The 23,051-nt window shown below is 33.4% G+C and overlaps 1 protein-coding gene across 1 annotated transcript; it reads right to left on the reverse strand.

Moving 5' to 3' along the window:
• Positions 1–350: 350 nt before the first annotated feature.
• On the reverse strand, positions 351–11,074 carry LOC110788915 (pumilio homolog 24). Its single transcript, XM_021993548.2, has 17 exons — positions 10,734–11,074; positions 10,552–10,605; positions 7,105–7,166; positions 6,884–6,965; positions 6,651–6,774; positions 6,471–6,554; positions 6,101–6,215; positions 3,946–4,096; positions 3,665–3,778; positions 3,475–3,546; positions 2,913–2,963; positions 2,707–2,757; positions 2,297–2,404; positions 1,991–2,212; positions 1,319–1,393; positions 885–1,126; positions 351–805 (listed from the first exon to the last, which is right to left on the reverse strand). Exons 1-17 carry the CDS (start codon positions 10,956–10,958, stop codon positions 676–678), a joined length of 1,962 nt encoding a protein of 653 aa, XP_021849240.1. The 5' UTR covers positions 10,959–11,074; the 3' UTR covers positions 351–675.
• Between the last annotated feature and the right edge of the window lie 11,977 nt (positions 11,075–23,051).

A 23,051-nucleotide genomic window follows, 5' to 3' on the forward strand; every position in this document is an offset into this window, starting at 1 on the left:
ATAATATTTCACTTTTTTGTTATAAAAATAATATATTATTTTACTATTTATTAAAAACCTAAATAAAAAAAATACTCATGTTCTTTTCTCGTAACCACATGTTCTTTCAATTATATACTAGTGTTCTTAAGGTGCACCATGCTCTATGTCACCATAGTCCACCTTCTAAATTGCGCTGATTTTTCCATTCAACAAATTTGAATGACGGGTGAGTAAATCTGTGAAAGTGGTGGTGAAAAGATACATGGTAGCTAGTTCAGGTGATTGCAAGAAGATTTGGTACTACAGCTGGAAAAATGATCTGGGTGTGAAAGTCGGGTTGAAAATGCAAACAAATCGTAATCCAGATAAACAGAACAGACATTACCATTACAAAATCTGGACTAAAATGATCTTTAAATGATGTGCAAGTTTAACCAAAAATTTGAATGAAGGACATTTGTAAATAGCTACGTAATTATCTCAAAACTATAATTAAAATGTTACCAAAATTTCTGATTACAAGGCGAGGCCATACATGATTAATCGGCGACATTCTTGAGCACTTCCTGGACGTTTCATGTCAACTTTATCAGCAACAGGCAGACAACTCTGTATCTTCTCAACAGCAATTTGTTTTTGGTGCTAATATTGTGGATAGAAGCCGAGTTTTTATTTCCGTTGTGGGGGGGTAATTTATTTCTTCGCCGGTTTATTCTCGGAAACTTTAAGAACACCGCTGCTTATTAGAGGCTGTAATTCCTTGCTCGCCAACTTCTTGACCATCGGATCCGAAGATTCGACGAACGCTGCAACTACCTTGGAACTAAACGCATTCCAAAACATAAAAATCAGCAAATGAAAATTACTCCTATAAGAGATTCAAGGTTGGAAACAAGGTATACCTGTGACCTGCGGCCCATAGCTTAGAATTCCCTTTTAGTGCTGTTTGCCAAAGAATTGAAGCAAAAGTTGGGCATTCCAACACAAGTTTTCTGATGGTTCTGCTAGAGTAGTAGTTCTCAAGTATGTGTTCTGATTCATCTGATTTTGGCTGAGCTGCAAGAGCTGCCACTTTTTCATATAGGCTTGTCAATTTCTCGTCCAAAGTCGGACGAAGAATTCCGTCAACACCCCCGACAGCAACCTGAACAAGAAAAATAAGATGATCTTGAATAAGAATCGGCATATGATTCATTGTGAAATACTGTGTATGAAACATTCCATGAAAAGGGATGTTATTTCAGGTTTTGGTAACTCGTGTCTATGCAAAACAAAAGGACCGAGTAATTTCTACTCCCAGAATTTTGTAACAATGTGATTCTATTGAGAAAAGCACCTCATAAAGAACGTCTTTTCCAAAATTAGACTTGAGTAATTCCTCTGCACTCTCAACACAGACATCAACGAGACTCTGCAAGAAAAATCATGAAGTTAGATCATACATTGTCATTCTTAATATATGACCCAAAGATCCATTGAAAATATTACTTTTGAGAAAACTAAACTACAAAATCCCCACCAAGGAAAGATAAAAAAAACCCATCACTGGAGTAGACCTAAACAATTTCTCCCTACTCCCAAACAAAAAGAGAAAGGCAAAATAAGTCGCAAAAGAATAGGAAAAAGAGGGCAGCATATAAGCTTTTGGAAGAAGCACATAAACTTCAATTTTCAAAAATCATTAAAAAAACTCAAGGTTGTGTAAAACGGCTATGATTGAAGTCGTTTTGTCAAAAAGAAGGGAAAGCAGCAATGGACAAACCCCAAAGAATCAGTCTTTGGACATATACTCAATAGTTACCAGACCTTTCCCTGTACAAAAAAAGGTGTCCCAAAAGATCATTCTCGCAGCCTTTTTCTAGCAAAAAGTCACTCATTAATCTTGCCTAGTTGCCTATAACCCATTTTAAAAGCACAACTACAACAAGCTAAGGTATGAAATAGAGGATCAAATGGAGTACAACTATAGGTGAGACAGGGTCCTCCAATAATGAGTTTACTAACAAACCTCAGCGAGCCCGCTTTTCACCAACAACTCCTGCCTCCTGATTAAAGGATCCTTTTTCCCTCCCTCAGCCAAGTGGGTATCTTCTTCCTCAGGTTCCATGCTTTCATCAGCTTCACTAGCAGGTAATTTGATGTCATGCTCAGCTTCCTTCTTATCGTCTTCATCATTATCTCCAGATTGAGCAAGCTTATCCTCACAGTCAACTGCTTCCTTTTCAGCCTCCTAAAAGTGTATCAGAAATCAGCACAAAATGCAGTGACAGTGAAAAAAAGGATGATTCAAAATGGAGCTCAAAGATGGACTTACCTTTGAGGAAAGAGAAGGAACGGAAGCATCCAAAGAAGCCAAATCATCAAGACTAAGATAACTCTGACAATTTGGATGCAGTAGTTGCAAAAGTGGACGCCTCCCACTCTAAACCCCTCAAAAAGAATAGAATCAGTCAGGAACTTGTAATTAAATGCAGCTGGGTGATATCAAGAAATATCAAGCAAACAATTGATGCAGCTGCACCTTATCTCTTTTAGGCCAGCGATGTGCTCAAACTATAGTTTGGAACAAAATCGGTTTCTTGAGCAAAAGCTCAATTTCTTGAGCAAATATATTAAAAAAAAAAAAGGCTGTGTATTTACTGATTCCAAAGCGGATGAGAAGAACAAATTTTCTCCTCCCTAACATTTAGAAAAAAGAATAAATTTTAAAGGTCAAAGGCGCACCTTATCCAAAACAAGTTCGCTCAGGATTGGTTGTAGCTCACGAATGATAACCTGTTTGGGAGAAAATTTAGCATAGATTCAGAAACGATTCAAGCAAATACGAAACGGATGTGGAGAAGAACGTGTTAGCACAGGCCCAGCACAGAAACAACAACCACCAACATCCCCCTTCCCTTCAAAAAAAAAAAAGGCAAGAAAGGGCCAACCTTTGTAACAAGTTTTGTGTCATCAACGGTTGATAGAACAGATACCAGCACCTGCAAAGTAAATTCAGTAAGGAACTTAATAGGAATGAGGAGAACTGCTGAAAAAGTCTAAACTAAGCAAAAATGTTTCTCCTAGTTGATGCCTATACAGACAATGGCAAAACGATCTTTCTCAAAGATAAATGATGCTTAAAGTGTATTTGAAATTACTCTATGAAGAGCAATGAAAGAAATGCAATTTTACGAGGACGCTAGAAAAAGTCTGGAAAAGCAAGCATCTCTCAGACTCTAATCCAACAAATTGTTAACAGTAACCCTGTTCATGGAAGCTTATATTGAAAAGGAAACCCAACTTTGAAAATGAAATGTTACATGCAGTAATCTCAGAATTATCAGGCATGTCAATGAAGTTTAAACTAAAATAAGTTGCATACAAAAAGATGGTCTGCATCGGTTAAACAAATTGCAGAAGCTCTATAAATATTTTATCAGACATAAGAGAATACAGAAGTTGAGTAAAAATCCAACAGCTGGAATAGAAAGAATTAAATTGTAATCATACCATGCTGCCACATTGATCATGGGCAATCTTACCAACGTGCCCCTTCATTCCCTTAACAAGCTTCTTTCTTTCCTAAAAGAAGGATGTAAAAGAGGAAAGGTACAGGAGGAAATTAGTACAAGTCTCACACCAAAGGCATCTGCATGCATAGATTCTTATATTATTTGGTTACTAAAATATGTCAACAAACCTTGGCACTACCATGCTTGACACAGAGCATCCCTATTCTCGATCCATCCTTTGTATGAATCATCCGAACAAGGAGTGACCCAGATAATTGTTTTACAACATCTTCTGCAGATAACTACAAAAATTTAATTAGGAAGGAGACAACACAAAGCAAGTTAAGCAACCAAACAAGTGGAGAAACCTCTGGAAAAAAATAGAAATTAACAAAACCACCTTTACCAAAAAAGGTTATAACAGAAGTCTAGACAATAAGCTTTGGCGGTAAAATAACTAGATAAATACCTTATCAGCGATGCTGAGGTACTCGATTAAGGCTTTGTGAATAATGGAGTGATCAACTATTCCTTTCTCCAGAATTGGCTGGAGTACACAAGTCATATGGCGCAAAACAGATAACTTCTTCAGGCCTATCTTAGATATTATGTCAACTATCCTGTAAACACATTAAAACAAATTAATCTGATTATCTGAATGCTATACGGAGTATGTAATATCATTATACAACACGTATACACAATTACACTTCTGTTGGAGCTATATAACTGTTTTAATCTTTGCCAAAAATATGTAGCAGGCTGAATTCACCGTGCATGCAATCATTAGGGTCATGCAGTAGAGGTTAGACAAAAAAACTATGCCGCTTCCTTTCTTTTATTTCTTATTTTATTTGCATAAGAAAACCAAAATTGAAGGAATTTTGCACAATACACAGTTCTGCATTAGCCTTAAGGACCCCAACTGAAAGTGACAATGGGATCACCACATGCTCTACACTTTCTACTCTACCTCCTTTGAAACCCATGACTTTGAAGTTTAAAGCAGTTCTAGAGGAAATACTACTTCCTTTTACACCTACTTTTTGCCCCCTTGCAGAACTGGTCAAAACTGATTATATTTTGGACATTATTAAGTTCTGATGCAAGACGAATATACAACCGATGCATGTACTTCCAGTTAGAGATGGCCAACGTGGCAGGTTGGGTGGGTCGTGGGTGGGTTTGGTGGGTCATGGGTCGGAGATAATTGACACACGATCTGTCTCAGTTAAACTAGGATGGGACGAGTCGTGGGCTGTGTCGGAAAAAATGGACGCAATACATGATGGGTCGTGGGTTACGTGGGTCATGGGTCGAGGTGGGTTGTGCGGGTCGGGTGGGTTTGGTGGGTTACGACATATGTTATTCTGATGGGTCAGGTGGGTCTGGTGGGTTAACATGAGTTTTGGGAACTGATTTTGGTCAGGTGGGTTTGGACGCTTAATTAAGCGTTAAAAAGCTACTCCCTCCGTCCCGGAATACTTGACCTGTTTTCCTTATCGGGCCGTCCCTTAATACTTGACCTGTTTCTAAAAATGGAAATATTCTAACAATTTTATATTATTTCTCACTCCACCCCTATTAACCCACCTACCCCTCCTCCATACAAAAAATAATTAAAAATTCAACCCCTACTCTCCCCCAACCCCACCTCTTAACCCACCTCCCACTAACTACATTAAAATAATACCCCACTATCAACTACTACCTATTAAATTAAATAAGTCAATTCAAATCCCTTAAACTCTGTGCCGGTCAAACCGGGTCGAGTATTCCGGGACGGAGGGAGTACAAATTTTGTATGAACTTAAAGTAATTAATTTTTAAGTTATTCACTTACTCACATAAATGTGGTTAATGTATATTACGCAATAAAATTAGAACTTATTAGCATTTTAAACATATATAATTGTTTACATTAGGATGAGTTTCGCGAGTTGGGTTCGTGTGTTGTGTGGGTTGGTTTGGGTGAGTAGGGTGTGCCGTGGCGGGTTGTGGCGGGTCCGATGGGGTGGGTCGAAATGGGCTGTGTTGAAAAAATTTGACCCACAACAAATCAAAAAAATATCCGAGTTGGGTGGGTTGTGACATGGGTCATAAGTGTGTCCGACCCACGTAACCCGCTATGGGCTGTGTCGGGGTGGGCTGGGTAAAACCCGACCCACAAGCCATCTCTACTTCCAGTACATCTTTTTGCAATCTTCGAGAAGATGAATTGTGGTTTAAAGCCCTTCGAACTGAATTCAACCATTCCACTTACAAAACAAATATGATATTCTTGTAAAAACAAATTAACAATATCAATTTTGACATTCAAGAAAGAAATAACAGTCTCAAATTATCATATTTTTTAATAGCAAAGTCGTTAAAAAGAAAACCTCAAATATTTTATACAGTATTACCCAACAAATGAAGGTCACGTCATTTATTATTCTAAAGAACCTTTAGCACAACCACTTATCAGCTTTCGCTATTCACTTGAATAGGATAGTAGATTCAAACACCTACGTGACGGAGGACAACCAAAAACATCACACAATACAAAAGCATATTGGTGCTGCGGTAGATTGCAGATTTAAGACACACGAGAATTCACATGACTACATAGGAATAAAACTCACTTGTTCTCTTTCATATTTGCCAGATCCTTGAACAATTGGAGCTCAGTGGAATACAGTTCCATCAGAAGCTCACGTTTCTGAGCTGCATTTGCCATTTCATATGCATGTTCAACAACTGACAAAAAACGTGTAGATGTATGATGATGAATAACCGAATCAAGCAAGTAGTGAAACAATAAAGAGACCACAAGTTTAACGCAGTTTCAAATTAAACAGATCAAAAACATGCGTGCATAATTTGATCGCTTCTTTAATTATTAGATTTATAGATAAAAACACCAACCTAGCTTCAGAACTAGAATTGGAAAAAAAAAATAGCTTAAGTGCAAGAGTTAGATACGAGCCGCCATCTCTCTTTGAAAAAACATACCAATAGACCCAACACTATGTCTCAGAAGTTGGGCAACATGCCCGTGAAGTATTGAGATCAAGCGCGGCAGCTGAAATTTGGAGGCTGCACGAATAAACAAGAAAAACATCAATAAATGGAATCAAAAATAGCAAGTCTTTAATCTAGTAGTTTCTAGCTCCATCCCAAGAATAACTATACCATTGTCAAACATTTTGGTCACCAGATGGACTGCATATGTACTTGAAGCAAGAGTGAGTAAATGTGGTCTCAGCTCCTCATATACTGCATCTCTCTCAACGTCTGAGCAATATTTAACGCATGTCTGAAGGAGAACAATTAAGATTACAAGCAACCATGTTAATCAAAAGTCATGTTCATATAATCTTGATAATGAAATATTTTATGGATCAGTGCATATGAGCTAACGTCACCTGCAATACACGTGATGAAATATGAGAGCTGGCAATTTCTGGAATTTTACCCTTCATTTTCTGCAGTGCCTCAGATACAAACCTAGTAGCAATTGTGCAAATGAGTACACAAGTATATAACAAAAGTAGAGTGCACAAGTATATAACAAAAGTAGAGTGCACAAGTATATAACAAAAGTAGACAAAGGAAATTCTACTGGTACACGTTGCCAGCGACATACTTTGATCTCTCTTCTTTGGATATATTACGACGCCTCATCTTCTCCCATAACAGTGCAAGCTCCTACACAAACGTAGTTTAAAGTGAGAGAGGCAATAGCTTGAAACAGCTGAATACATAATAGGTTACAAGTTTTATCCAAGATATTTACAACCTACTTTCATACGGTTATCAAGTGAGAATACGACTCCAGCTAAATAGAGTTTTAATAAGTACTACTTCTGTTCTTTTTTAGATGGCCCGTTAGGCTCTTTACACTGTTACATAATCTAGTTTGACTAACTTTAGTGAGTTATCTTTAAAAAAACATAGTTAGGTAGGCTCTTGCTAGACTCGTCTCAATATATATTTTCCAAATATCAATTTTTTATAACTTTTACTTATTAATAATTAAGAATAGTAATGGTTAAAGATGTGTGTTTGCAAGCATGCTAGTTCCAATGGGTCATCCAATGTGAGGTAGTAGGCATTTTAAGCATTTACCAATTTAGATTTTAGAAATATAATTACAATTTACATAATTAAATTAAAGAAACTATTTGTGTCCTTCAGGATAATATTAGCCCCACTATTATGTTGATGAGATTAACTTGCTAATTTACCCAAAGATTCCTTAATCTAAGAATGGATTGTACAACATATTATCCATTCTGCATGAACATAATTATTTGTATGAAGTTTCTGAAAGAAGAAAATTGAAAACAACTTAACAAGATTAGCATTAATCAATTGTCTCTTAGCATTTGTAGAGAATGAAACAATTCAGTTCATCAAATGATAAAACTGACTTTTTAATTTATCCTCTAAAACGAATTATTAATATAAAAGAATAATATTTTATATTAAAACAGAAAATAATAAATAATAAATGCTAATTAATTTGTTTATTTCTTTAATTAACTAGTGCTCGTGTAGAGCATTAAGTGCTAGTCTTTGATTAATAATATATTATCATATTAATATTCCAATTACACGCAAATACAAACCCAAAGCAGATTTGGCCCAACTGAAAAGGTCATTCCAATTCAATCTACAAGACACAGATAGTAAAATAAAGACATCAAACACATTATATTCCTTCTATGTGGGACAACACCCACACTTAACTTTACTAACAAAATGATTGAAGACTCTATCTAACCATCCCCACCTGGTCTTAATGCGCATACATAAAGTATCTTAGGATTTGAACTTTCATCTAGTTATAATCCATCAAAACCTTAATAAACCAACGTCCACAACTAGCTTTTGAGCCAAAATTCCAAATGTTTGAATTGGAAAAACGGCACACAATTGTTGTTTGACATGTTCATAAACAAGGTAGCACTATTATGTCCATGTGCTCCACCTCGTTCACAGACATTTACAAAAGTTTGACCCAAAACATTTGTTAGAAAGTGGCACCACTACTTATGTCTAGGTAAAATTATTTTATCGCTAGAATTTCATCAAGAGTATATAAGTATATAACTCACCCTAAAAACATACACTAGAATAATGGAAAAACTAATGTGACCTAATCATATATCAAAAATTTGTTATTACCACATTGAACCTTTTAACCATGGCACTCATAGAAAAAGGTTAGGTTTCCATCATCGATGACTAACTAATCATTTGGTCAATGAAGTTACGTGTGGGTGTTTGTCCCACATAGAAGGAATATAATGTGTTTGATGTATTTATATTTACTATTGTGCCTTGTATATTGAAATGAAATCTGTATCTTAGGTTGGAAAAAATGTGCTTTGGGATTATTTATATGATAATATATTACTAATCAAAGACTAGCACTTAGCACTTTGCACAAGCATGAGTTAATTAAAGAAATAAATATATTAATTGGCATTTAATATTTTGTCGTTTTAATATAAAATATCATTATGATATAAAAAATAAAATACGGAGTACTTTGTTGTAGAGAATGACAAAGGTTAGTTTTATCTTTTACATTGATTCATTCGCTATAAATATTAAGGGATAATCGATTACTGTTAATCTCGTTTTTAGATCTCTTCCTTCATAAACGTCTCTTTTTATACAAATAAGCATGTTAATGGAGAGTGATCTTAGTGGATAATACGTTGTACAATCTGTTCTTAGATTAGGGAATCCTGAGGTAAATTAGAAAGTTCATCTCATCGGCATAATAGTGGGGCTAATATTATCTTAAGGATCCACACAATTTCCTCCTAGTCTAGTATCTTTAATTTAACTATGTAAATTGTACTTCCTAATTATATTTCTAACATTAGCTACACCAATAAACCGTTTATTTGTCACTACTTATTGTGAAATAACAATATTACAACTATCACCACTAAAATTCCTAGACAATATCTGAAACTAGATTGAAACTTTTAAAATATATACAGTTACACACATCTCAAAGATCATTTCAAGCTCCATGGAATGATGGAAACTCCTTCTATAGCCAAAACTTACATGGTACTTTCCAATTTCTAGTACCCACACACAGTTACAAGGGCCTGGTACGGGTATACTATCAAGCATTTGACATATCGTGACTTAAACTTGGACATGGTGAAATTGTCCTATAATGGGACACATAAGCAAGGGCATGGCATTCAAGAAACATTTATTGTTACTGTAAGGAGAATTGCGCATGTACACTAGTTAATAGTCATACAGTTTGGTTTGACTTGTAAGTAATTATAATTAAAAAAAATATACAAACATATACTCCTTTGAGTCCTTCCACATTTTTATTTCTTTAACCAATATGTGGTTCACATGAACATTAATGGGGGAACATGAAGAGTAAAAGAAATGTGAAGTTTGGTTGATAAGAACACAATTTGACTTCCCATCCAATGAAAGAAGCTACTTACTTAGTCCCTAACTAGAAAAGAACTATCCAATTCTCATAGGACACAAGATCAACAAACACAATATTTGGCACACCCTGGAGATCCAGGCAGGACTTCAGGAGTTCAGGTATCCTTTGACAAGTACAGGTTATGAAGGCGACTTGGGCGAGAGTGAATCAAGAAATGTACTCCGTATAAGTTTAATGCTCTCACTAACTATTCGTTCAGAGTCGAGAAGAGTTAATCCCATCCAATCGAATAACTTTCGCAATGTACATTCCGTAAAAGATGAAAGCTTCCTATAAGCACTATATCACATGTCACCAAATTATACAGTGTTAATCCCGTCCAATCAAACGAATATCGCAATGTACATCCCGTAAAACAATACCAGTCTAAGTGTCTAACCTAAAAACCAGCAGCTAGATTGAGTCTAGCAACGGCATAGGAGTCACAAAAACTTCAAATTCATGCAATTGTTACACCATTTCACACACAAAAATTATCAAAGTCCGCTACAACAAACTTCCCAACAAATCATAAAGCACTACGTAATTCGCAAATTGCAACAAACACAACGAAGAAAATTGATAAATTAGAATGAAGGAATGACTGACTTGCTCAAGCGTAAAATGTCGCTTGCTCTTCTTTTTCCTTGCCTCGGTTTTCTCCTGCAAAACACAATAAACGCACACCATACACCAAATTACATCTCATCGCTTCAATTTCAACAATCCCAAAAATCCCAATTTCAACATAATTTTAGTCAATGAAAAACAATCCCTACAAAAATTAATACCTTAGCAATCTGACGGAGCTCTTTTTTCGACAACGGTCCATCTTTAGCAGGAATTTCAGGTTTCTTCTTAAAGGGTTTAGCGGGAATGGGTTTTTTGTTATTATTATTAGTTGAAGTGAGCTGCTTCGGTTTCTTATAAATCTTGGTTATGTCTGCTGCTTCGCTTTTACCTCCCGCAGTTCGTTTCCTTTTGTTTGATGCATGGGATTTATCTCTGGGCGCCATTGTTGTTGAAGTTGCAGCTTTCTCTCTCCTCCACACTGAGAATTAGGGTTTTGTGAGGGTTTTGGTTTCTGCTGTTTGATGATGGGATACTGGGATGGGATGAAATGTTGGGTGTTTCAGCTCTGCGGGTTCGGGTTGAGGATTCAGTTTTGTGGGTCCATTTTGATCATTTTTGGAGATGGACTTTTTTTGGGAAATTTAGGTATGGGCCTATTTGGCAAACGGTTGTTTGTTGGTGACCGTTTTACTTGGCTTGTTTGATTGGTTGTTTGTGTTGCCTTTTTATATTGTTGTTTGACTGTAAACTTTCTAAAATGCGCTTAGTAAAGTTGGTTATTAAGTAGTAGTACTTTGCAGTTGTTTCATACAAAATGTAATTAGTAAATTGAAACGCCAACAGCCAATGTAAAAAAACTACTCTTATTACCTAATGGGTTTTGGCGGAAGCATCGGCTTTTTAGCCAAGAAAAGAACTACTTACTGAATATGTATGGTTATTTGACAACTCGAAAAAACCAACAAAAAGTCCATTATCAAGCGGATCCTATAAGGGTTGCGTTCTATTCACCTGATTTTCACTTATTTTTCTGAACTTATCTTATCTGAACTCGTCTGAACTTATTAGAACTTATCAAAGCTTATTTATTCATAATATACTTGGTCAACCCTTATTTTGTTGAACTGAACTTAATTGAACTTATTTTTCCTTAAATGGGTGAAAATAAGGTGAACAGTACAAAGTCTAACTCTAAATAAATGGTCATTGGTTAGCTAAAGACCTAACCCGCCAAAATCACTCTTTAATTTGAATTATTCCACCCATTCGTGAAAAATATGTTGAATATTTATAAGAGAATCTCCAACGGTATGCTAATTACTAAATTAGCTTGTCATGACACATCATATTTCAAGCTATTTTCTTTCCTTACTAGTTAATACTGTAATGGTTATCTATTAGTTTCACATTTAATTTAGTCATGCTTGTAATCAATATTTTAAATCTAATTTATTTTAATTTAATTTAACATTATATTATTAGCCAAAAAAATTAAAACAAATGAGCTTGCAAGCTTAAAGTATCTCCAATGGTTGTTGAAAATTATAAAAGTCTCAAGCTAATAGCTAGACAATTAGAGTGACAATAATAGATTAGCTTGGCCAGGCAAATTAGCTTAAATTTGCTTGGCAATTAGCTCCCAGAAGTTGCAAAATATTAATTGACATGTCGGACCAATTTAAATAACAAGATAGTTATTAGCCATTGGAGTACAAATTAGCTAGAAAATGAAATAGCTTGAAATCTTATGTGGCATAAAAGCTACTACATTTCAAATTAGCTTGCCATTGGAGATGCTCTAATTTGCTTGGCAAATCTATTTCATTCAACCCCAATGGTGAAGTTAGTAGTTTGAGATTTCAAAAAGTTACAAAATAAGTCATTAGCCTACAACTACTTGGGTTGCTCTAAGAGCATTCACCATTAATGTGAATGTCACATCATACTTTTTTAATGTATAGTGACGATAAATTCAATAGAATTTATGAGAAAAATAGATTAATTTATTTTATTATTAATTAATTAATGTTAACCATATTCACTTTTTAGCAATTGAGAGTAACGTCGACGACGATGTAATGAAATTTGTAAATCCTAAAAGTGTTGATTAGATCGCTTACGATTTCAACGAATTACTCAAAATTGCTAGTATATTTACTAAGTCACTTCCCCGATCTTTATTTGTGATGAAACTACACACTCAACAGTGTGTAGAATCTAATCTTAATCCACAACAGTGTTGCTTGAAACTGAACATTTTGACTAGGTCCCCATCGCCATGTATGTTTTAGTGCAACATTGCAACTCTGATCAATGATTACATTTATAAATCTATTAAGTAGAAATTTGTTTGGTGAAGTACTTAAATAGACTTGAATATAGTCAATCACGACTTGAATATTGAAATGACATGCACCTTTAACTTAAAAACATACTCATTCTAATATAAGAGACTCTTCGACATATATGCCTACATAAAAACGTCAAATTTCACTAGTTAGACGGCAATTGGTCTGATTACGTTGGAAGGATTGTATCTCACAATCAAGAGATTGTAGGATCTATTTTCACTAACGATTTTTTAGATTGAAAATCCCTATATCTCATGGTTATTTTTTAGTTAATCATAACAAAGTACCCTTACTAGGAATATTTGATTCATCAAGAACTTCACCAACCGTTTCATCAATAGATCTCACTCCAAAAGTACTCACGCACAATTTTGAAGTTCCAACCATCATTTGTTCTTCTTGTAGGAAATATGACTGTAAAATCCTAAAATGATAAGAAACTATGTAAGTTGCGACGTGTTATAAAACACTGTCTTAAAAGCAAAAATTTGAAGTTCCAACCATCATTTGTTCTTCTTGTAGGAAATATGACTATAAAATCCAAAAATGATAAGAAACTATGTAAGCTGCGACGTGTTACAAAACACTATCTTAGAAGCAAAATTTCGCCCCGACTATGAAGCAATCGGAAATGGCGATGCCCCCCAAGATTTAACACATGAGACAAGAATATGTTGGACTATCCCGTTAACGTACACAGGAGACAAGAATATGCTAGACTATCCCGTTACAACTTGGCAACCGCGCACATGCCACGAACTCGAACCGGCGGCCGGACGGCGGCGGCGCGCGTGGGAATATCTCCTTCTAGTCCACTTCAAACATTATAAAGCTTATTACTTTATTTAAACTAAAGAAAACTTTATTTTTCCCTCAATGTTGGACAACCACATTAGTTTTACTTAAATAGTAAGCTTCAAAGTCATCCATTTGCATTTCTACCAATGTGGGACAAACCCATTTTCAGAAATTGTAGAGTTTAAAAACTAACTCTTTGCATTATATCCAACACTTCTCCCAGCAAAAATTACGAATTTCTTCATCTTTGGCAATATTCGTTCATGAAATTATAAATTTGAAACATGAGATAGATAAATAGTCAAATTCGATAAGCCACCACACCATTATAATTTGTTGAGGATATTAAATTACTAGTTGTGAAGCCCGGTCGTTGTCCGGGTTGTACGATAATATTTTATGTATTGGAAACTTGAGAAATATAACCAAACTCTTTGAGTCTGTGTTCCACAAAATAAAAAAAGCAATTCATTACTAAACTAATCTACATAATACATAAATTTTGTATACTTAGGAGTAATCTAATGATGATAAATAAAATTATAAAAACTAAGTATATTTTTTTAAGAAGATTTTTTTTTTTTTTTGAGTAGTAGAAGAAAATTGAGTTTATATGAATTGATAAATTAATATTTTATTTTTCTCAAAAATCTATCTATTTACTTTTTTATCTTAAAATATTGTGAAGTGAATTTTATCTTTTTACCACATTTATTAATTTACTGTTTTAATAAATAATTAATATTCGATTTTATGACTGGATTTTATTTTTCTCAAAACTCTATCTATTTACTTTTTATCTTAAAATATTGTGAAGTGAATTTTATCTTTTTACCACATTTATTAATTTACTATTTTAATAAATAATTAATATTCGATTTCATGATTGGATTTCCTTCGTGGACGCTCCTATTGCTTTTGAAAAAAAACACTCCCAATACTTTTGGAATGAAACACGTACAGTAAAGAATTAATGCACGTGAGTTACTTAAGCAAGATGAAATCAAGCACAACAAACGACGCAGAAAGTTAGAGCAATTTACATGATAACTGTGTACAATTTTTTTCCCCTAAATTATTTGGTGAGGGTTGGGATTTTTGTGGATTGTTTTTGTGGATATTTCAATGAATCACATCTCACTAATGCAGCAAAATACTAATTGAACATATAATACATGTGTATATATACATAAACATGCAAATAGATGAAGAACATTAAAAATATGGCAGCTGATTAGTCAATCACCCATGAGTCCCTTAGCTTTGGCTTGGAATTGTGGTTACACTTATGAATCAATCACCCGTGAGTTTTTGTGGATTTCTATCAAAAACTTATAGGTAAATATATACTCCGTATGCAAAAAGGTAGGATAAATTGTAGTTGGAATCTATCTTTATCATATTATCTACAATCTTATCATATTAAGTGGTCTCTAAATTTAATCATGGCAAGACTCTAATATTATTTATTTAATTAATTAATAAGTAAATTATACGTGATGGCGTACGTGGAAATCCACGTGGACGCTCTAAATGCTCTCCAATAAACTCCCCTTTATATATATATATATATATATATATATATATATATATATATATATATATATATATATATATATATATATATATATATATATATATATATATTAGATTTAGGCGCTCGGATCAAACTGTTTGTTGAAACGGTATAACATAATATTCAAGTAGTGGTATAACCTAAATCTCATCATTTCATTTGTTAAGGTCTTGATCGGTATCAGTTTTTGGTTTTATGATTAAATCTTGGACTAAAAAAATTATTTGCAACAAAAAACAGAAAACATTTTTTTGTAACTTTATATTTTTGTTTCAAATTTTCAAAAAAAAAAAAATCGAAAACAAAAAAACGATATCAAACGAGCCCTATTCAACTCAAAAAACTAATTTTAACATGGTTAGAACACTAAAAACTACTACGGAGTACTCGGTACTACGTTACTACGTACAACAAAAGTTTTGAACATGATTATCTCTATGTTTTGCTACTTTCATTTTCTCATTTTCTTTTTCTAGTGTTGCTAAAGGCTTTAATTTTATTTGTGAGGAGCTAATTTGGAAATGGTTGGTTAGTGATGATGACTGTAACAATTTTTTTCTGAGAAAAGAGATCGATAATGAATTTAGGATCGATAAAAAATTCCATATATTTGAGAAGTACTGTATTTATTTAGTTAAATGTCCTTTTTAGCATAACAAAATCAAACCTTATAGGCTTATATACCAGGATATGTTTGGTCACACCATATGTGTCAGGGCCTCAAGGGTGTTGAGATGTCCATTTGAAGTTTTGAACAACATAACTTATCAAATTTTTTTGGGTTTTACAGCGCGTCCGGTTTATCTTTAGGGTTAATTCGTATTCGGGGCGAGTTTTGAGTGGATAAGTTTCAATTCCCTCTCAATTGTTGTTGCGGGGATCAAACTCGCGATCCCCCTACCAAGTTCAGCCCCTATCGCCACTGAACCAACATACAATTGGGATTTGGGACATTCATGTCATTATAACCCACTCACTAAAAAATAACAAGTCACCTTCATAAGGCTGCCAATAAGATTTCATATTAAGAACACGCATAACAAACTATAACCTAATCCCTGAAAAATATTGGATTATAAGGTCTTGTTCTTTTGGACTTATCAGTGTTTAATTTCATGATAATTCAATTCAGGAACATTCAGTTCAATCTAATTTAGAAGCATTTAATTCAATATGGTTAAGTTTCGTTTAATCCAAATTTAAGACCATTCGGTCCAGTCTAGTTCAGTGGTATTATTATTATTATTTATTATTATTATTATTATGGAAACCACCAAAACGTTACAAGCTTAACAAGCTACAAATAACAAGTGAACTACAAGAAGTTGGAGGGGAGCCGAGATACAATCTGGGCCCCCACTCCTCTAGCTATGGCGAACCCGATCCTGCTGAAAATGTGGGCAGTTGCCCGTGCCCCAATGTCTTGAGCCCTGGAGTACGTCTGGACCCGCTTCAGCAAAGAAACAGCCCCTTTCTCTAATTCCCCAAAAGAAGAGAAGGAAAAAGGAGAGAAACCGTAACCCAAAGCCCTACAACGTGCCGCATACTTATCCTGCTTCCGCTGTGCTGCAACCGCCACAACCCGACCCGAAACGAAGCCTGACAACCCAGATTGCGTCATAGGGAAAGACCCATTTATTATTATCATTTTTATTTGATATCGCTTTCTATTATTATCATTATTAATTGTTTAGTTCAAAAGCATCCAGCTCAGTTCATATTAGTTAAGTTGATTTCGGTTCGGGAAATTTGAGTCCAAACAAGGCTTAAGTCATTCATCCCTAAACAAAATTCATTTCAGCAATCGCACACTCTCGGTCACACACCATCGCTAATAGGATGATCAATCAATCTACACAATACATCTTTGTGATGATGATCATTAGCCAAATAACAAGTAATATTTAGACAACTAACACTGATAATTACTACGTAGTAAACGAAGGAATAAGTGAGTTTGGTACACGTTAAATATTAATTTTGACACATCTAATGTGAAAGAATAAAAACATATGCTCTACTCATGTTAAAATATGTTAAAATAAACATTACCGGTGTACCAAAATCAATTATCCAATTATTAAAATATGAATAATAGACATGAGGCATCTAGAAAAATTGCCAATAATAGGAGCAACAATAGTAGTATAAAGATAGGTATGAAAGTAAGACAAGAACAAAAAAAAAAGAGGTGTTTGAAAGAGCAAGCTAAGATTAAGTGTGAAATGTTGTTGTTATTATCAACAAGTATCTTTAGTTGAATGGGTGTTAGAAGAAGTGCCAGCCTAGCAGCTTTTTAGTACATGATTGGAAAATGTGGGTCCCACCATTGCCCAATCTACCCTGTCAAGCCACATGCGGACTCGACACCCCATGCACTCTCTCCTCTGTTTTTGCTCCTCTTCCTCTACAATTTTTTGTTTATATTTTATTTTTCAATAAATCTGAAAATCTTTTTTCTTTTTTCTATTTATGTGAAAAATTCAGAAAATAAGTACACCTATTAAATATTTCCCCTTTTAGTTACCCCTAGTCTACCAATGTCCTCAATTCCACATCTACTTCTACAAATTTTTTTGATCAATGATTATTTACTCCGTATCTTTTAAGGAAAAATGGTCTGAACTTCTTGCTCATTGTTAATGGAATGAATAAAATTACACTTTATGGATTAAAGTACGGTGTAGTGTGTCATTTTATTTCCCGTTTATCTTAACTTAGTTTGTCCATTTTATTTGAGTAAAGATTAATTTTCTTTTATTTTTAGTACTCTATATTTAATATTGGTCTTTTTTCTATATATCTGTTATACGGAGTATAAGAGAACGCTTGAGGCAGCGTCAAAACATTAATTTTCTACTTTACCCTATATTTAAATTAGAAAAAAAATTATCAATTTAAAGATATTTACCAAAGTTACCAAATATTAAAATTAGGACAAAACATTAAAAAATTATTTTCCAATTAAGTATTACTACTACTTCGTATTGTGTGTGAATTTTTAAATTACAAACACGAATCGTGCATAGGATACTAGTTCACTAATAAAGTTAGGGTCTTAATTTTTTATTTTAAATTATTATTTTTATTAGCCAAATAATGCATTGATCATTGAAAATTTTGACTGAAATTCTTGCTCATTGTTTTTTTTTTGGTTCTACTACGAGGAGTTCCCACCGCCTTCGGCGAGGTAATCTCCCGTGGGAGTTTGCATGGGTACCTCGATGGGCAGCATCCCTCCCAGTTGAGATTTTTTCCATTCCCAAGGCTCGAACCCGAGACCTTGGTTAAGGAGCAAGAGGCCCTTAACCACTCATGCCAACCTCAATTGGTACTCATTGTTAATGTAGTGAATAAATTACTCTCCGGTCGAAATTTTATGTGTGTTAACTTCTTTTTTTCCTTTTTCTTAACTTAGTTTGTCCATTTTATTTTGGTATTTTTAAAAATATTTATTATATCTTTCCAATTTCCACTAATATGTTCTTATATTTAGCTCTTAATCAATTAAAAAAATATACTCCGTATTACATTTTAGATACCACAAATTCTTATTCATTTAAAGGTGGTATACAATAGATATTGTATATCGGAGTAAAAGTTAAGTCAAAATGTTTAAAAGTTAAACTGTTTAATGTAAAATTTATCTATTTTAGTGATAATATTTTTCGTTTTAATACAAATGTTCCCTTCAAAAAAACTAATAAGAAATATAAAAGTAACTATGTACAGAGTGACCCTTTTAAACGTGCATCCTTTAATAAAACTTATAATACTCCATACAAAAGTTAATCAAAACATGTTAAAAATTACCAAAGCTATAATTACCTTGATATACAATAAATTTGAAGTACATATATCTAATACTACAAGACATTTAGTTTAATTACTACGTACATACATTTTCATGAAAATAATAATAGTGCTACGTTTATTATTTGATAGCCTAAACCAATATATCTCCTGTTATGTACTACCTCTATTTCAAAATGATCTTTACATTTTCCGTTTTATCTGTTTCATAATGTTTTTTAAACTTTGTTTTATTCTATTTTTGGACATGAAATTTACTACTTTACCCTTCTTACCCCACCATATTTACAATGTTTCACTGACTTTCTCTTACTTTATTCATTTTTTCTTCCACCCACCCACATTTTTACATAATTCTCTTACTTTATCCATATTTTATTATATTCAACCTACTTTTTCTACTTTATCTTAATATATGCGTAAATAGTAACCGTAGAAATTATTATGAAACGGATATAGTATATGATTTGATAAGCTTACATACTAAGCATGATTGAGCCCCAACTTTTAAGACACGAGTTTTCCTAACCCGACATGTTTCATATCCAAGTATTAAGATCAGGCAACTAATGATGTTTTGGTCTAACGGTTAAGACAGAGGGTCTGCGTACAATAGGTCTCAGGTTCGAATTCTCCCGCCCCCTTTTCTTATTTTTTTTCCCTCGTGGCTCATTTACAAAAAAAAAAAAATATATTAAGATCAAACATAACAATCTATACTATTGAAAATTTTGAAATGATGATTGATTTTTGAAAAAGTTTTAAATCAAGTCTTGAAACACCAATGCTCCACTTAAGACATAATGTGTGAATAAATAAAATAATATGCTACATTAATTTAGAGGTCTTTAATGAGTCTAAGGGGTAAATAGCTAAATTTGGTTAAGTCTGTATAAATCTTAATTAATATTATTTTATTAATAAAATAATAGTGTAAAACTGACATAAAATATGAAAAAAGTTTTAAAACAAGACTCCATATGAAAAGTATATAAGTGAAAATATCCAATAAAAACAATATGTGAAAATATAAAATAAATACTTTTATTTTTACCATGTTAAATTTCAGAGAAATACGAAATGACTAATGAGTCTGGGCAATCCAATAAGGAGTAGGATAGTTCAGTCCACTTACAAGTCCAATGAAGGTTCCACACTAAAACCAATTGATCATAGTGGGAGTGACTGCACAAGCTTATAAGGTGATATTTTCTCCTCTCCTTCTCTAATGTGAGACAACTTACATGTGGACAATATAGGGTTTCAACACTCCCCCTCACATGTGAGTGTCCTTAGAATTTAGTGCACATCATAAGGTATTACTCCCTCCGTTCCTAAATAAGTGTCCACTTTGGACATTTACGCGGGATTTAATAAAACTGAATTGTGTGTAAGATATAATGATTGAGAATGTTTTTTTTTGGGAAAGGAAAAAGTATATAATTGTTTATTGATAAAGTATAAATAAAAGTGGATGTGGTGATTGAAAAGTTGGAAAAGTGTAGAATATGTAAGAAAAAGTAATAATGATTTATGGAAAAGTGGAAAAGTATATGGAAAAGTGTGAAAAGTGTATGGAAAAGTGGAAAAAGTGTATGTTCAAAAATGGAAAGTGGACACTTATAAGGGAACACTATTTTTGGAAAGTGGACACTTATTTAGGAACGGAGGGAGTATAAATTTATAACTCTCATTGGGAATGGAACATCCAATATAGGTCCCTTAACCAATGACTTAGAAATACCTAGTTATATAAGATCCAATAAACCTGAGCTCGGATATCATGTTAAATTTCAAAGAAATTACAATTTTAGGAGGTTGAAATCCCTAAGAAAATAAAAGTAAAAACCACGAGGCTGAAGAAACTACTCGTATATTGTAACTCTTCATTATTATGTATTAACTTATGCTTAGGCCCAGTTTTTTTGGCTTAATTTCAGTTTCAGGACTTATTTCACAATTTAGTTCATTTCAGTTCAATTCAGGAACATTCAGTCCAGTTCAGTTCAGTTCAGTGCAGTTCAGTTTAACTCTAAAGAACAAAGTCTTAGTTATTTTTAATTATTGATCTACTCAATTTTTTTCCCCCATGATATTGATTTCCAACAATATACTCTGTAATATCCTAAAGGTGAACCGCAACGAGAATTTGAAAAAAGTTCTTCAAACGATACTATAGCCAATTTTGTTTGTCACTTAAATATTGTATCATGGTTGATTTTAGGCCCCTTAATACAAACTTTGACTCTTAATATATCAAATTACACACAAGTCAAAATTATATATAAAAGAAATGATAGTTAGAAAATATTTATCGATGGAAATTTAACAATTTCCAACATGCTACTATTTTAATTACGTATGAATCACAAAAGATAGTTAAAAGTTATGGGAAAAAAATCTTAAAGTAACGATTATAATAAATTAAATAACAACAAATATATATTTTTGGAAAAACACACAATTGATTAGCTATAGAAGAAGTGTGAATTTTTTAATTTTTTTTAACGTATGATCTGAGTATTTAAGAGATATTAAGTAAAAAAAATTTATAACAGGTTATCATTCAAATATAAATTGGACATTAATATTTATAAGAATGACTTTTGTCTTTTTCCATTACTTTAGAGCCACACTATATCATTGTAGAGATGGTTAGAACTTTACGTTATGAATAAAAGTTCATGAGTTCAAACATTGATACTAACATTTTTTTGTGATAATAAAATTGAGTAATGCATACTTGTGCATGCATGACATGGCACATCGTTATTTCACTTGCCAAATCACAGTGACACATGGCAGCGTGACATTTCTTGCATTGGAGATTTAATAATAGTATAAATTTCCTCTCTGTAATTATAACTAGTTTTAGGCTCGTTCGATGAACGGGCTGGTTATATGTTGGTTAGAAGTTATGTTGTTGTTAAGCAGGTGTTAGAGGTATCTAAACCAAATGAAAAAAAATCATTTGGTTTAGATACACTTTAAACAATTACATTTTTCTGCTTATGTAATTATTTTCATTTAGACCTATGAAGGTTGGTTTTTTAATCATTATATTTTTCTGCTTATGTCCATCTCCCCTGAAAAAAATAGACCCACTTTAAATCACTTATTACCACCAGTAACATATCAATTGTACAAAGACCAAACAAATTTGCAACTGTTAAAGTTTACGACTACACTCATGTTATCCAATTAAGGGAAAGGCTTAACAAATTCTAACTATTGAACTATGTTGAGAAAACTTTTCTTCTAGGAGAACTAAAACTAATTGTAAGTTCCCTAACCAGCGCCGGGGCTATAATTACGCTATAATAATGGGGCCATAATGTGCAATTTCTCAAAAAAGGGCCCTCAATTCATTACTTTAATAAAAAAAAAATCCGATTTTCATCAAACGAAAAATCATCCTTACATAAATTTGTTGATATGATAAAAATAACCCAAAAAACATTAATGAAATCACTTGTTAATGAAACACCAGGAACGACAACTGAAGAAATTTGTCGCATTGTAATCTCCGAAATGCGAAAAGCCATAACTGAACTTTCCGAAGAAGAAAAAAAAAAGTATACAGCTGTCACTTGAAAAGGTCAAACAAAAGATAATTTCATTGTGAGGGGAATCGAACCCAGTACCTCTAGTACATAGTTACATTACCTTAACCAATGCTCCAGCTCAGTTTATGTGTATAATAAGCAGACTATTTATACTATGTACGATTTTAAAATTGGGGGACCTGTTCCGTCGCTCACCCCGCGCCGCCCCAAAACCGGCTCTGTCCCTAACAACAAAAATATACAAATAAATCCCACCTAAAAGTCTCAAAATGTCGATGACAATTTACCCACCTTTAATCATTTGCATGGAAATCATACATTATAAGATTTTCCTTCTCTGCAAAATAAAATGCAACTAATTAAGCAAGAAAAATAAACAACATACTTCCAATATGCTTAAGAAAAATCAAGAACAACGTGCCTAGAAAGAGA

The sequence above is a fragment of the Spinacia oleracea genome, chromosome 3 (genome assembly GCF_020520425.1).
Source record: "Spinacia oleracea cultivar Varoflay chromosome 3, BTI_SOV_V1, whole genome shotgun sequence".
Lineage (NCBI taxonomy): Eukaryota > Viridiplantae > Streptophyta > Magnoliopsida > Caryophyllales > Amaranthaceae > Spinacia > Spinacia oleracea.

Excerpts from the sequence above, each read along its gene's own strand:
- LOC110788915 (XM_021993548.2), bottom strand. The coding sequence starts at position 10,958 with ATGGCGCCCAGAGATAAATCCCATGCATCAAACAAAAGGAAACGAACT. Across the intron at positions 6,775-6,883 it reads TTTCATCACGTGTATTGCAG|ACATGCGTTAAATATTGCTC; the intron begins GTGACGTTAGCT and ends GTTCTCCTTCAG. Across the intron at positions 4,097-6,100 it reads GCAAATATGAAAGAGAACAA|GATAGTTGACATAATATCTA; the intron begins GTGAGTTTTATT and ends ATGTGTTTACAG.